At 40.4% G+C, this 15,427-nt stretch overlaps 1 protein-coding gene across 1 annotated transcript in view; it reads left to right on the forward strand.

The window, feature by feature from the left end:
• Positions 1–15,427, forward strand: part of USP39 (ubiquitin specific peptidase 39) — a 71,035-nt gene that overhangs the window by 41,146 nt on the left and 14,462 nt on the right. The window contains exons 6-10 of the mRNA XM_007948896.2: positions 4,284–4,509; positions 7,110–7,187; positions 8,609–8,676; positions 9,630–9,818; positions 13,968–14,110. Coding sequence (XP_007947087.1) covers positions 4,284–4,509; positions 7,110–7,187; positions 8,609–8,676; positions 9,630–9,818; positions 13,968–14,110 — 704 coding nt within the window. The remainder of the gene's footprint in view (positions 1–4,283; positions 4,510–7,109; positions 7,188–8,608; positions 8,677–9,629; positions 9,819–13,967; positions 14,111–15,427) is intronic.

Below are 15,427 nucleotides of genomic sequence, written 5' to 3' on the forward strand. Positions count from 1 at the left end.
GTCTTTGCACATTTCATTATAGTAATTGGCTTTGTCTACTCGAGCTGCTCTTTGAAATCTTCTGTTCAGCTCTTTATCTTGTCATTTCTTCACTTGCTTTGGCTACTCTTCGTTCAAGGACAAGTTTCAGAGTCTTTTCTGACATCCATTTTGGTCTTTTCTTCCTTTCTTGTCTTTTTAATGACCTTTTGCTTTCTTCTTGGATGATATTCTTGATGTCATCTCACAATTCTTCTGGTTTTTGGTCATTGGTGTTCAGTGCATCAAATCTATTCTTTAAATGATCTCTAAATTCAGGAGGGATATTATCAAGGTCATATTTTGGCTCTCATGGACTTGTTTTAATTGTCTTCAACTTCAGCTTGAATGTGCGTATGCGTAGTTGTGGTCTGTTCCACAATCAGCTCCTGGCCTTGTTTTGGCTGAAGATATTGAACTTCTCCATCGCCTCTTGCCACATATGTAGTCATTCTGATTCTTGTGTATTCTATCTGGTGAACTCCACATGTATAGTCACTTATATTGTTGAAAAAAGGTATTTGCAATGAATAAGTCGTTGGTCTTGCAGAATTTATCATGTGATCTCCAGCATTATTTCTATCAGTAAGGCCATGTTTTCCAACTACTAGTAGCTCTTCTTTGTTTCCAACTTTTACATTTTTTTAAAATGCATTTTATTGAAATATAATTTATGTACAGTGAAATACACAAAACTGAAGTGACATAGGTTAATGTATTTTTTTTTTGCAGTATACCCTCTCCCCACCGGCAACCAACAAAGAAAGTTTCCTTCCATATATAAAACTTTCTTTGACCCTCCACAACAATGAACTAATGCTATATTTGTCCTTTTGTGATTGACTTATTTCACTAAGCATAATGTCCTCCAACGTCATCCATACTATGTGGTGTTTTGCAGACTCTACATTATTCTTTAGTGCTGCATAGCATTCCATTGTGTGTATGTACCATAGTTTGGTCATCCACTCTTTCACTATAAATTGTAGAGATAAGTCCCTTGCCAGATATGTAATTATTGGCAAATATGAATTTGTTGCTGTCATTTTTGTTATGTGCTTTTTCATGGTGTCAATTTTTGTTCCATATAATTTTCTATGCTCAGCTCGTTTTGTTTATGAATCGTGTTATTGCTTCCTTCATTGCTATTGTTTTAGTATTTGCTGAATATTTATGCTGGTCCTCTTTTTTGATGTGAAGGTTTATAATTTTTCTTTGATGTTACCCTGTGATTTATAGTTTTCTTCCCAAGTTTAGAACAGTCTGTTCTATCTTATTGTCTTGACATCCCTACCATCTAGAAGTTCTATAATGACACAGTTTTTTCCTACTTTTTGGTTTGTAGTTGTCCTCATTTGTCAATTGATGTCTCTGGTTCCCCGTTTCCAATCTTGTAGGCTTATTTACTTTGGATACTTCCATAGCTGGGTTGGTTTCTGGGTTATGTCATCATGTGTGTTAATGGTCAGTTGTTGTTGGCTGTTGTTGCTTCTCTGTCCGAGAGGCTTCCTTTAGCATCTCTTGAAAGGTTGGTCTGGTTTTAACAAATTCCCTTAATTTCTGCTTATCTGGAAATGTCCTAATTTCAACATCATATTTGAGGGACAATTTTGCTGGGCACATAATTCTTGCTTGGAAATTTTTCTCTTTCAGGGGTTTATATATACCATCCCGTTGCCTTCTTGCTTGCATGGTTTCTGCTGAGGAATCCGAGCTTAGTCTTACTGGTTGCCCCTTGTAGGTAACTTTTCATTTTTCCCGTGCTGGTCTCACGATTCTTTCTTTGTCTTTGGTTTTGGTAAGTTTAATGATGATATGTCTGGGTGATTTTCTTTTGGGGTTTATCCTGTTTGGGGCTCGTTGGAGTTCCTGAATGGATATATTCTCAACTTCATCATACTTGGAAAATTCTCTTCCAACAGGTCTTTGACAATTTTCTCTGTGGTTTTATTTGTCTCTTCCTGTTCTGGAATTCTGATGACACATAGGTCATTTTGATGGTATCCCACATGAACCTTAGGCTTTGTTCATTTTGTTTTGAAGTTTTTTCTGATTTATCCCTTTCCAAAGAAGTGTTCAGGTATTTGTCTTCAATCTCCCTAATTCTATCTTTCATTGATTCAGTTCTGCTCCTTTGCCCATTCAATGTATTATCTATTTCTGAAGATTTTGTATTAATCTTCCGGATTTCTGTCTGTAGATTTTGTATCATTTCTGATTTTTCATTTATTTTGTCATTTTTTTTCTTGTATTATCTTTCAAAATTGTTGGAGGGTTTTCTCTGTGTTTTCCTTCTGTCTCTCAATTTGTTAAAGATGCCTAAATATAATTCTTTTGAATTCCTTATCAGGGAGTTCCAATGCTGCGTCTTCCTCAAGGATGTGTTTTGGGTCTGTATCCTGGTCCCTTATTTCTCCTACTTTATCTTGCTTTTTTGTATGGACTGTGATGCTCTGTTGTCTCCAAGGCATTGTGACGTTTTTGTGTTTATATTTAATTGGTGATTGTATGTTGGAGTGACTCGCCCACAATTTTCGTTTTCTTTGTTTGGTTTGTATGTTATCTATGCAAGCAGGGTACTGTGCTCCTCTATTCACTAGTTGACAGCACTTATACACTCACCACCTGTCTCCTTTCCTGTTCTCAGCCTCTCGTATTGTCTCTGCCAACTTTGGCAAACAGAGCCTATTCTTAGGTCCCTGGTATCCAAATGAGAATGCTATCACTTTAACATCCAAAATGGTTGCCACTTGTAAAGATTCAAAATGGCTGCACCCTCAGTCATTTTAAATATCCAAAATGGCTCCCTCTTACAAACATTCAAAATGACTGTGGCCTCGGTCACTTTATATATCCAAAATGGCTGCCGCGTGTAAACAATCAAAATGACTGCACCCTCCAGACAGTGGAAAGTCAACAGCTCAGGTTGTCTCCCTCCTTGCTGTTTCCCTTTCTAGTCGTAGGCCACCAGTCGTCCTGCAGCCCTTGGTGACCAGGGCTGATCTTTAGGTCAATTCTCAGATCCCAACACTACTTGGAAATATTGAGGCTGTTAGTCCCATCAGAGTAGCTGACAATCTTCAGCTCCGACTGTCTCTGTACTCACTGTTTTCATTCAGGTTTTTCCACTAGTTGGTGCCTAATCTACTTCTGTATAGTTCCTTTCAAAGCTCAGGGTTCCAGGATTATCTTCTGTTTCTCTGCCAATTGGTTTTTCTTTTCTTTGTTGAAGAGGGTCTGTGTCGCTTGTTTGCCTATTCCTCTATCTTACCAGAAATGCAACTTTTGCATGTTTAAAACAGTTGTTCTCTATGAAGGAAGTCCTTGTTTCTTTAGCTAAGCTAAGTTTGTAGAGGTTTTCCTGATTACCTCTCTGGTTATAACCCTCTCTGTGTCCTTTGTCTTCTCCAGAGACACCTGGATTTATTGTATTTATAGAAAGTCTTGTCATTCCTAAATGGATTACCTCACCAAAGAAACACAGGCTCATAGTATGCACAGTGCTGGTGAGGACTTACGAACCCTTGAGGAAGGGACCTGTGGGGATACTGTGTTTTTTTTTTAAGATCTGTTCTGTGTTCAGGTTTGCAGCTCAGACAAATAATGTCTATTCCTTCCTCAGGTAACGTGGCTATTCTTCGTCTCTTTTGTTTAATGAGGTCAAATTTGATTTTATTTACCTAAACCTTTAGACTATTTTCCATCATAACAGAATATAATTTATTTTTGTATACAGCCGCATCATTCTGTTATCACTCCGTTAACACTCCTTTTTAGGAAAACATCCAATTTTATTAAGGTGATTGGAGTTGAGAGTTAAGAAAACTGTGTTCCCAGATACTTCCACCCCAGCTAAAATGGATGATGAAGAAAGAGTGTTTAGGTTGGAAAACAGTTATGGGAAGTATGTTATTATTTTCAAGTACAGTAACAGGCATAATCAGAGTAAAAAGAGGAACATATTTAGTAAGTTGGTCAGTGTGTAGGGATTTGAATACCACCTTTTTTTTTTTTAAACTCCTTTGTCATATCCATGTCAGCATAGGATCTGCAGAACTAGACTTTGTATGAAACTCAACTGTGGTGGATATTCCTGTCATGTGAACTCTGGGTAGGATTCTTCTGGGGCCCAGTTACTTATGAGTCTTTAAGGCCAGCACAGGCACATCACAGGGTCCTATTAGAACAACTCTGAAGGGAGGAGCTTTGGCTCCAAGGGGTCCTGCAAAGGGACTTTGAGCTAATTGTGAGTGTTTGATGGCTAGGCTCTGTCTAATGTTCCTCCTCTCCGGAACTACTTCCTGGAAGAAGAAAATTATAAGAACATCAAGCGTCCTCCGGGGGATATCATGTTCTTGTTGGTACAGCGTTTTGGAGAGCTGATGAGAAAGCTATGGAACCCTCGAAATTTCAAGGCACATGTCTCTCCCCATGAAATGCTTCAGGCTGTTGTCCTCTGCAGCAAGAAAACTTTTCAGATCACCAAACAAGGTAAGTCATTCATGTCTCTCTGATTTTACGGCAACAAAACTAGTTTGATGAACAAATTTATTTTTCCATTTTCGGAGCTCTCTGTCTAGTGGGGAAGATAGTTATATAAAAAAGTTGGCTATAGAGCATTCAGTGCTGTGATAGATGAAGCAGAATATACTATGGGAGCACAGGGCAAGGACCTATAGTCCAACATGTGGGGAATAGGTTGGCGATCAGAGTGTCGAGAAAGAGACTCCTGAGTTTTTGATAGAGTCAGAGGCATGTTGGTGGGAGAGAAGGTGCATTCCTGGTTGGGGGACACTGTGGACAGAAGAATGGATGTGCAGGAGAGCCTCACTCAGAAGACACTGCGAATAGCAGGACACTTGGATTCCAGGAGACAATGAGGAGGGCTGAGGTGGAGGTCAGGAGGGAGAGGCCAGGTTGTATCATGTTTCTGTGTCACTATTAGGAATCTATAAGGAAGAAACCAAACGGTCATTAAAAATACAGGAAAGGGACAAAAGACCAAACTGGATGTCAGAAGAGACTCTGAAACTTGTTTTTGAATGAATGGAAGAAATGCTGAAATTAAGAACTAAATAGAAGATTTCAAACGATAGCTTGACAAGACGAAGTATTATAATGAAATGTGCAAAGATCTGGAGTTAGAAAACCAAAAGGGAAGAATACACTGGACATTTCTCAAGCTGAGAGAATTGAAGGAAAAACTCAAGCCTTGAGTTGCAGTATTGAAAGATTCTATGTGCAAAATATTGAATGATGCAAGAAGCATCAAAAGAAGATGGAAGTAATACACAGAGTCACTATACTAAAAAGAATTGGTTGATGTCCAGCTATTTCAGGAGGTAGTATATGATCAAGAATTGAAGGAAGAAGTCCAAGCTGTATTGAAGGAATTGGCGAAAAACAAGGCTTCAGGAATGGATAGAATACCAGTTGAGATGTTTCAACAAATGGATGAAGCGCTGGAAGCACTTACTTGTTTTTGCCAAGAAATTTGGAAGATAGCTACTCGGCCAACTGACTGGAAGAGATCAATAATTGTGCCCGTCCCAAAGAAAGGTGATCCAACAGAATGTGGAAATTATTCAAACCCACCAGCCGCTTTGCAGAAGGAAGATGGCACAATCTACTTCCATAAAGATTTACTACATCAGAAACCTAATGGGTATTATTAACATCACATGCAAGTAAAATTTTGCTGAAGATAATTAAAAAATGGTTGGAGCAGTATATTGACAGGGAACTTCCAGAAATGCAGGCTGGATTCAGAAGAGGACATGGAATGAAGGGTATCATTGCTGATGTCAGATGGATCTTAGGTGAGAGGAAATAATACCAGAAAGATGTCTACTTATGTTTTATTGACTATGCAAAGGCATTCAACTGTGTGGATCACAACAAATTATGGATAACATTGCAAAGAATGGGAATTCCAGAACGCTTAATTGTGCTCACGAGAAACCTATATGTAGACCAAGAGGCTGTCGTTTGAACAGAACAAGGAGATACTGCATGGTTTAAAATCAGGAAGGGTATATGTCAGGGATGTATCCTTTCACCATACTTATTCAGTCTGTATGCTGATCATATAATCCAAGAAGCTGGATTATGAAGATGAACACGGCATCAGGATGGAGAAAGAACCATTAACAACCTGTGATATTCAGATGACACAACCTTGTTTGCTGAAAGTGAAGATGACTTGAGGCACTTATTGATGAAGGTCAAAGAGTACAGTCTTCAGTATAGATTACACTTTATCATAAAGCAAAAATCCTCACAACTACACCAATAAGCAATTTCATGATAAACGGGGAAAAATTGAAGTTGTAAAGGATTTCATTTTTCTTGAATCCACAATCAACACCTATGGAAGCAGCAGTCAAGAAATAAGATGCTGTATTGCATTGGGCAAATCTGCAGCCAAAGACCTCTTTAAAGTGTTCAGAAATGAAAATGTCACTTTGAGGACTAAAGTGTGCTGACCCCAAGCTATGGTATTTTCTGTTGTCTCATATGAGTGTGAAAGCTGAACAGTGAACAAGGAAGACTGAAGAATTGATGCTTTTGAGTTGTAGTACTGGTGAAGAATATAAAAGTACCACGGACTGGCAGAAGAACGAACAAATCAGTCTTGGAGAAAGTGTAGCCTGAATGCTCCTTGGAATGAGGATAGCAGTACTTTGTCTCTCATATTTTGGACATGTTATAAGGAAGGACCAGTCCTTGAAGAAGGACATCATGCTTGGAAAAGTAGAGGGTCAGTGGAAAAGAGGAAGACTCTCAATGAGATGGGTTCTATTAAACCTAGTATTGCTAAGTGTTGGAACTGATTCACCACCACATAAGAACAACAACACATGAATCAGACAGACAGCCTAGGGAGAAAGTAAAGATTGGCAGGCCAACAGCTTAACCTTGAGGAGTGTCAGCATTTAATGGCCAGATAGGTGAATGCACAGGAATAGGGGGTATGGACAGAGAAGGAGGAAAACCTGAAATGTGGAGTCATACCAACAAAAGTATATATGGTTTGAGTATGTAATGCCTTCCAGCTTTAACATGTCCTACCTACCTCTCCTTTTCCCCAGGGGATGGAGTTGACTTTCTGTCCTGGTTTCTCAATGCCTTGCACTCAGCTCTGGGGGGCACAAAGAAGAAAAAGAAGAGTAAGTTATATTACTTGTGAAAAGGAGCTCTTTATTGTTTGCTACCTTTTAAAAATACCGTGACTTCCTATCCTTTTGTTATCAACTTTATCTTTTTTTGTGGGTGGGTGGGTGGATGAGTGGAAGTATTACCTGTTATATCAAACCAAAATTCCAAAGTCACTGCCATTGAGTTGATTCTGACTCATAGCGACCCCCATTAGGTTTCTAATGTGGTAAATCTTTATGGAACTAGATTGTGCCATCTTCCTTCTTCAGAGTGGCTGGTGAGTTTGAACCACCAAACTTATGGTTAGCAGTCAAATGCCCTAGGGACTGTGTGCCATCAGAGCTCCTTATCTATTACATACATGGGCTAAATTTTGTTCTTGAATAGGCCTCTTTCCATTTCTGTTAGAATATGGTTGTATGTTTCGTGTGTTGAAATGGACATAATTGTACCCAAGAAATCCTGACCCAGTTTCGAACAGAGGGCCTGAGCAGTATGATCTAGACTGCTAGACTCCTGCCCTTGTGATAGTTAATGTGAGGAGGACTCAGTGGGTAGTTTGACTGGTTTTTTATTTGAAGGCTAAAGCAGACTAAAACCTAGTTCCTCACCCTGAACCTATGGAGGAATGATCCTGGCCTTCACACGGATTCTCAGATTTTGAGTCTCTGTGTCCCTCAGCAGTCCATATTGACTTAGTGGTTGTGAGATGTTTTCTATGAATGTCATTGATAACTACTAGCTTATTGACTGCAGAGCTAGGTGAGTTATTTGGGGACCTAATGCAGTTTTCTTTTTATCTTCTTTCACGGTGACTATTGCATTAGTGTTCTCATGGTGATGGCATTGGTGGTATCTTGATGTGCTATTTCTCCTACATGGCCCTGCCACCTTTGCTGGTGGAGGTGCCATCTCTGTCTTCAGCCTGTGCACGCCCTCTGACTTGTTTCCTGTCAGAATTCGAGAACCCTGTAGTGCTCTCTGTCACATTGTTTTGGTTCTGTTCTGCTCTGTCCTCTCAACTTGTCATTTTCGTTTTGTGTCCAGTGCAGCCTGAACATCGTCTCTGTTTCCAAGCAGCATGTGGTTATGAGACCTTCTTTGGCTGTATCCTGTTCTGCTTGTGAGGTTTTTGTGATTCACATGTCTCAGGCTCTGTAAATCATTCATTCATTGCACACACAATTTTTTCTTTTACAGGTCAAGCCTTGTGCTGGGGGTTTAAGGGAGGAGGTAGACATAAAACTGTTCTTTACAGAAATAATTATATAGATAATGTGGTGGTATACACTTTACAAAGGAAAACGTGTGTTTGGTGAGAGCCGTGGTTCTTAATGTTGGAAGATAATGGCTTATTTTAGAAATTTAGAAATTAGAAATATATTTTGGAAAAGCTTTTCAGCATCACTGAATTTGCTTTCTGTTTGTACAGCGATTGTGACTGATGTTTTCCAGGGATCCATGAGGATCTTCACCAAAAAGCTTCCCCATCCAGATCTGGTGAGTGGGTAGAACCTAGATCTTGGACCGACTTTTATGTCTGAGGGATTTGGGGGAGACAAAGAGATGCTTAGAGAGTAAGGTCCCCTGCTCCAGATTCTACAAGACTCCTGCCAAATGACAATTCCCTCAGCTTCTTATCGCACTGTTGTTGTTTTTTGCCGTCGAGTCGGCCCCGACTCATAGCGACCCCTCCTTGGGTTTCCGAGGCAGTATCACTACGGAAGTAGGATTGCCCAACCTTCCTTCCGAGGAGTGGCTGGTGGGTTTGAACCGCCAGCCTTCTGGTTAGCAGTCAAGTGCCTTAGGCAACTATGCTACCAGAGCTCCTTCCTATCGCACTGTTGTTATTGTTGTTGTTATTTGCCGTCGAGTCGCCCCCGACTCATAGCGACCCCTCCTTGGGTTTCCGAGGCAGTATCACTACGGAAGTAGGATTGCCCAACCTTCCTTCCGAGGAGTGGCTGGTGGGTTTGAACCGCCAGCCTTCTGGTTAGCAGTCAAGTGCCTTAGCCACTATGCTACCAGAGCTCCCTATCGCACTAGTATTCTCTAAGTTTGGGAGTTTAGGTGATTGGAATCTGCTGGTGTAAATGTCTGGCCACTGGGTGGTGCTGGTGTGTTTCAGAAGGCTCAGATAATGCTTTCTAGATGGTATGATATATACGCAAAATCTCTCTGAAGGTGGAAGACCTTCCTGTGCTAATCTAACTGGTGGTTAGTCTCTTCCTGTGGTTAGTCTCTTCCTGTGGTTAGTCTCTTGCTGTGCTAATCTAACTGGTGGTGCTGCTGCACATGAGACTGTCCAGTCCCAGGGGCCCTTGGGCTACTCTTCAGTCACTTCAGTATAAAATGAAGTAAATGTGAAGGCAGTAGAAACACTGTTTGTTTCCACCTGTGTTGGTCTCCAGGCTGCTTACACTCCTTCCCTCCTTTTTCTTTCTAAATCCCAGCCAGCAGAAGAAAAAGAGCAACTGCTCCATAATGACGAGTACCAGGAGACGATGGTAGAGTCCACCTTTATGTACCTGACCCTGGACCTTCCTACTGCCCCACTCTATAAGGATGAGAAGGAGCAGCTCATCATCCCCCAGGTGCCGCTCTTCAACATCCTGGCCAAGTTCAACGGCATCACCGAGAAGGTAGCTCCTTTGCCCACCTGCCCTCTGGTACCCCTTTCTCTTGATGTTTTCATTTTCTTTTCATACTTGAGAAACACCATGTATGTAGTACATTTATCATAAAGTATATTGTCTTTTTTTTTGTTTTGTTTTAAATTGTGCTTTGGGTACAAATTTACAAAGCAAATTTGTTTTACATTCAATAGTTCATGCACATTTGATTTCTAAAGTATATTGTCTTTATTAAGCCTCTTAGACTCTTTGATATATCTAGCTGACTGTCCCTCTTGTAATTCTCATACATCTCTTTTAAGCTTTCTGCCTCTGGGTAGTATAGAGAAAAGGAGGGATATTTAGGACAGTAAAAGCTCAAAAAGGTAGGAAAAATTATATATTGAAAAAAAAAAAAAAAAGGCATAATTTGACACCCATATTTAGTGAGAAATAGAATGAGAATATAAATAAATAAAATGAGAGAATTGCTCTTCCTATAATATTACCTTTTATCATGTTAAAACAGCTTTTTATCTGTTGAGTTAACTATTTCTGATTTTCTTAGTTTAATTCCCTCCTTTATCCTAGACAGACTTAATCCTTTTTGGTTCTTTTCTGGAAGAATTTTTTTTTCTTTTTTAACTTGTTACCTCATTCCAAACCTTGTTTGCTCTTTCTCTTTATTCATTAGGGTTCTTTTGTTTTTAAATACTAAATATCAATAATAATACTAGAAAAAAACCTAGCTAAAATAAAAGAGGAACTTTATTGGAAGGTATCTCCTAGGACCTAGTCAACCAGACCTTGAGAAAGGAGAGAACTAGAGTGACTGGGTTCTCAGAAGTGGTGGTGTGTGGCCATCCCCTGCAGAGTCTGCCAGTACCCTAATCTCAGCTGCTTTCAGCCTCTGTGCTGATCAACTCTGTATTCTTGGGAGAGAGTCAAAGAGTCAGCTTGGATCAAGTGTCCTCCCCTGTCCAAGAGCCTGTGAATGGGGGTCTTGTCTTGAGGAAGGGGATCTGTGAGGTGGGCAGCCACCTCAAGAAGTATCTAACCCTAAACCTCCATTACCATTTCTGTCTTAGTCTGTTGTTGGGTACTGTTAGCAAGCATGATAAGCAAAGCAAGGCCTAGGTAACCATGTATAATCACAGATAGTTAGCAATGATACCTAAAATTTCTAGCCTGTTTCTTAGACTCATTCATTTTTGGGGATGAAAGAGACTTTCAGGCTCGTGTAGCTCAATGTCTTTGTTTTACTGCTTTGTGACATAGCCAGAGATCTTAAACACAGATCTTTCTTTTCTTTTTTTCATTGTGGTTTGGGTGCAGATTTGCAGAGCAAAATTTGTTTTACATTCAACAGTTCATGTACATTTGCTTTTACGTCCCAATTACCATCCCCATCCATAACCCACTCTCCGCAGCCCCCTCACCATGTCCTTCTTAACTATGTGCTCCTGTTCTGTCCAGCTTTCCCTCCATGTGAACTCTGCCCCGCTGGTGCCCCATGGCTGATTGCTTTAAGGGGTGTATCTCCATAGAGTAGGTGGGTGCATTGCCTGGGTTGGGTGTTCTGCATGTAAGTCTTTCTGCTTTTGGGCTGAGAGCCAATATTTGGGAGTGAGTCCTATCCTAGGCCTGAAGGGTATGCCAGGGCCATAGTCTTAGAGGTCCCACCAGAGTCTATCCAACCAGTAATTCTGGTCATTATTGTCTTTTTGAGTTTTGTTCCACATCGTTCCTATCCAGGATATCCAGTTTTGATCCCTTCCTGAGTGGTTGGCATTGGTAGCCGGGCACCATCTAGTTCTGGTCTCGAGGTCCATCATATCTTTGGACTAATTGTTTAAACATAGATCTTTCATCTAACTCACTTTCACCACCTGGTGCTTATTATCACTGTTCCTTCAAACTTAAGTAATATTAATATTCTCCTAGACCCTCAGTAGTAGATTTTCTTCTAGTTATGTTTTGGGAAAAATGTTAAAAAAAAAAAAAAATTCATTTGTTATATGGGCTTTGGAGCATTTCCAGAGAGTGTACAATGGTTGTTTTTAAAAACAATTTTCTCTTGTTTCTCTTGTTTTTTCTCTTGTTTCTCTTGTTTTTTCTCTTGTTTCTCTGGGAGCAGATCCCTATTGCTGCTCACATTGTCATGCTGGAAGTGGAATGCTTACTTGATAAGTTATAAGGTCACTGTTCAGAGGATTAAAGCTATGTGTAGCCTAATTATAAATTCAGATTTTTTTTGGGGAAACTTGGGGGTTCCCGACTGGTGCATTGTTACTTCTAGAACTCATCCCCTTTAGAGAAGGATGTCGTGATTGGTATTCTCCTGATTATGATCTGTCTCTCATGCCTGTTTCTTAGTTTGTACTTCACTAAATTGGATTTGTATTCAGGAAAAACAAATTCATGTTCACTAGCTTTTAAAAAGCCCCTTGGGATCAGAGGATGTTCTGGTCCCTACCGTTCTACATCATACATGCTGAGTTAGCCATCAGTAAATGTTGCCTGACAGATTGTACTTGACCCAAGACTCATGGAACCTTTGATGGGGAAGGAAGGTGGGAGGTCAGTAACCACCTCTGCTGGAAAACCATCAATAGTACCTGTTACATGGGTGCACACATTGCTTGGTCAGGAAATTCTTCCTTATGTTGAATTAAGTGAGACTATCATGGGTTCTAAGGAGCTATGGTGGTATAGTGGTTAAGGCATTTGGCTGCTAACCCAAAAGTTGGTGATTCAAACCTACCAGCAGCTTTGCAGGAGAAATATGAGGCAGGCTATGTCTGTAAAGATTTATATCCTTCAGGGAACATCAGGCTCAATTGGCACAACATAGTACATAAAAATACTGTTCTACATCCTACTTTGGTGAGTAGTGAATGGAGTCTTAAAAGCTTACAAACAGTCATTTAAAATGCAACTGTTGTTCTTTTCTTGTATGGAGTAAAGAAGAATGAAGAAAATAAAAGATATATGGAAACAATTAGCCCAAGGCATTAATAGACCACTGGAGCATCAGCCTTTATGACGTTGAGACCAGAAGAATTAAATGGTGCCTGGCTACCAACGCCAACCACTGGAAAAGGAACCAAAATTGGAGATCCTAGATCGAGTGGGAAGAAAAATATGGAATAGTATTAAAAAGTGTTTAGAATTACTGGTCTGACTGAGACTGGTGAAATCCCTGAGACTGGCCCTGGGTTACCCTGTGGGTCTGGAATTGGCCTAACTTCCATGGATTAGCTCTCAGCCAAAAATAGAAAGGCCAATGAGTGGAAAACCTACCCCAGGGAGATGCACCCATTAGAACAGTCAACCATGAGACGTCAGAATGGCAGCATTTGCATGGGGGAAAGCTAGACAGACAAGAATGCATAAGAAAGAAGGAAACAGGGAAGGGGTAGTCAGTCACAGGAGATGGGAAGAGAGCTGTTTATTATGGGATTGTAATCACTACTGTGAAACAAAATGTGTGTGAACTATTGAGTGTAAAAAGAATCTGTGTTGTAAATTTACCCCCAAATCACAATTTAAAAAAAAGAAAAAAGGATTTATAGCCTTGAAAACCCTATGGGGGTTGCTATGAGTCAGAGTCGACTCAATGGCAGTGAGTTTGGTTTTTTTTTAAGCATGGGTTCTATAAAAGCCCTGGTGGCACAGTGGCTAAGCACTCAGCTACTAACCTAAGGTTGGCAGTTTGAACCAGCCAGTCGCTCTGGGGGAGGAAGGTGTGGCAGTTTGCTTCCATAAAGGATTACAGCCTTGGAGACCCTGTGGGGCAGTTCTCCTGTGTCCTGTAGGGTCGCTATGAGTTGAAATCCACTTGATGGCAGGGGGCTTTTCTTGACCGGTTTTAATTGCATGCTTTTAACAAATCTATTTTTCATTTGACAGTTTTGTTTTCCTCATAATATGTGATATCCACGTCACTTTGGTTTGTGTTGAACAGTATGTACTGGCTGAAGTAGCTCCTGATGTGATGACTTTATTAGCCTTAGCCAGATTGCTAATCCTGAACCTTTTATGTAATTTCTGAGATCAGGTGACTTCTGAATTAAGGTGCAAGTCAGAATTACATTAAAAATACCAAACACTCAAGTCCCTGCTCCAATTCTTACTTAACTTGAGTGCTAATTTGTTAATTTTCTTTTCTCTTTCCAGGAATATAAGACTTACAAAGAGAACTTTCTGAAACGCTTCCAGCTCACCAAGCTGCCCCCATATCTAATCTTCTGTATTAAGAGATTCACTAAGAACAATTTCTTTGTGGAGAAGAATCCAACTATTGTGAACTTCCCTATCACGTGGGTATCGCCCTGCTTCACTTTTTCTTAGGGGGAGTGAGCCTGGATTTCTTTTCATATTTTTGTATCATTATTAGTTTTGGACTGTCTTAGATGGGGATTACAAGGAACAGAACCTACCTGTGCTATATAAGTTAAAGGTCCTTATTGAAAGGATACAAGTGTTTCAAGGACCCCAAAGATAGATGTTTTCCTAGAAGCAATCTTTCATTCACTTTCTGTCCTGTTGCTTGTTGGGAACTGCAGTCTTGCAATGTAGGGAAGAATAGTTGATGAAGGAGGGGTGGGAAAGGTAGGCTCTGCCTGCCTTAGAAGGTAGCCCTGGGCAGGTAGGTCTGCCCGTGTTTCTTTGCTGGCCATGCACTTTCTTGCATGCAATAGCTAAGCATGGACATGAGGAAGACTCAGGATTTGCCCTGCCCACCTTGGGCCAATCTAGTTTGTTTTTTTTCCCCAGAGCATAAAGCCTAGAATGTGCTCAATTTTTCCCTATAGACATACATTTTGATGTATAGTCTTATTTTTAATTTACCGTGTGGTTGCCTTTTTGTGAACATTGATGAGTATTTTAATGGGAAATTGGGAGGAGTTATATCATGTACTTTCAGGTGCTACCTTCTAACTTCCGTAAGACCCTTTTGGGAGGTAGACAGGTGGTTTTCAATTCTCAAGAGATTCTTGAAGGATGGCTCTATGAGAACATTACAGACACTGGGTGGCAGAGCTGACAGGAAGAAATGTAGGTTTCTGCAGATGGTCAGATATGATGAGGAGAGAGCTCCTGTTTGTTTGTGAGAGGGATTTGAGTGGATATATGATGGGATTAATGTGGTATTTAGCTTGGTATTCTTTTTCTATCTTTATAAGTGGTTTGGGAGTTATAGTGGAAAAATGCTTATCTCTTCTTTGATTCTTCCCTCCATCTTCCCAGTTTCTCAAGCTATACTATGACTGCCAGTTTCCTTCTTTGAAGACAGTGCCAGTTCTTAATTCTACTGTAGTATTTAAGAGTGTAGGCTCTAAAACGAAAGAGGTATGAGTTCTGGGTTTTCTTAGTTATGAAGCCTTGGGCAAGTCATTTGCATATGTATTCTCTCATGGATAGAATGAAGGGTTTGGACTAGATAAACTTTAAGGGTCCTTCTAGGTATGATCCAGGAAGCCAAAGAGAAGAGCAATCAGCCGAAGGGGTTAGGTGAGGAGGGGAAACTCAGGGACGCCCAAAGAAGCAGGCCAGAAGAGCAGGCGAAAGGGGATTAAAAGACAGGAAGCCAGACAGAGGAACAGTCAGCCACAGGGACCCAGGTGGGGGGGATA

The sequence above is a fragment of the Orycteropus afer genome, unplaced genomic scaffold, assembly GCF_000298275.1.
Source record: "Orycteropus afer afer isolate SDZICR_OR568_19922 unplaced genomic scaffold, OryAfe1.0 scaffold00231, whole genome shotgun sequence".
In the NCBI taxonomy this organism is placed as follows: Eukaryota; Metazoa; Chordata; class Mammalia; order Tubulidentata; family Orycteropodidae; genus Orycteropus; species Orycteropus afer.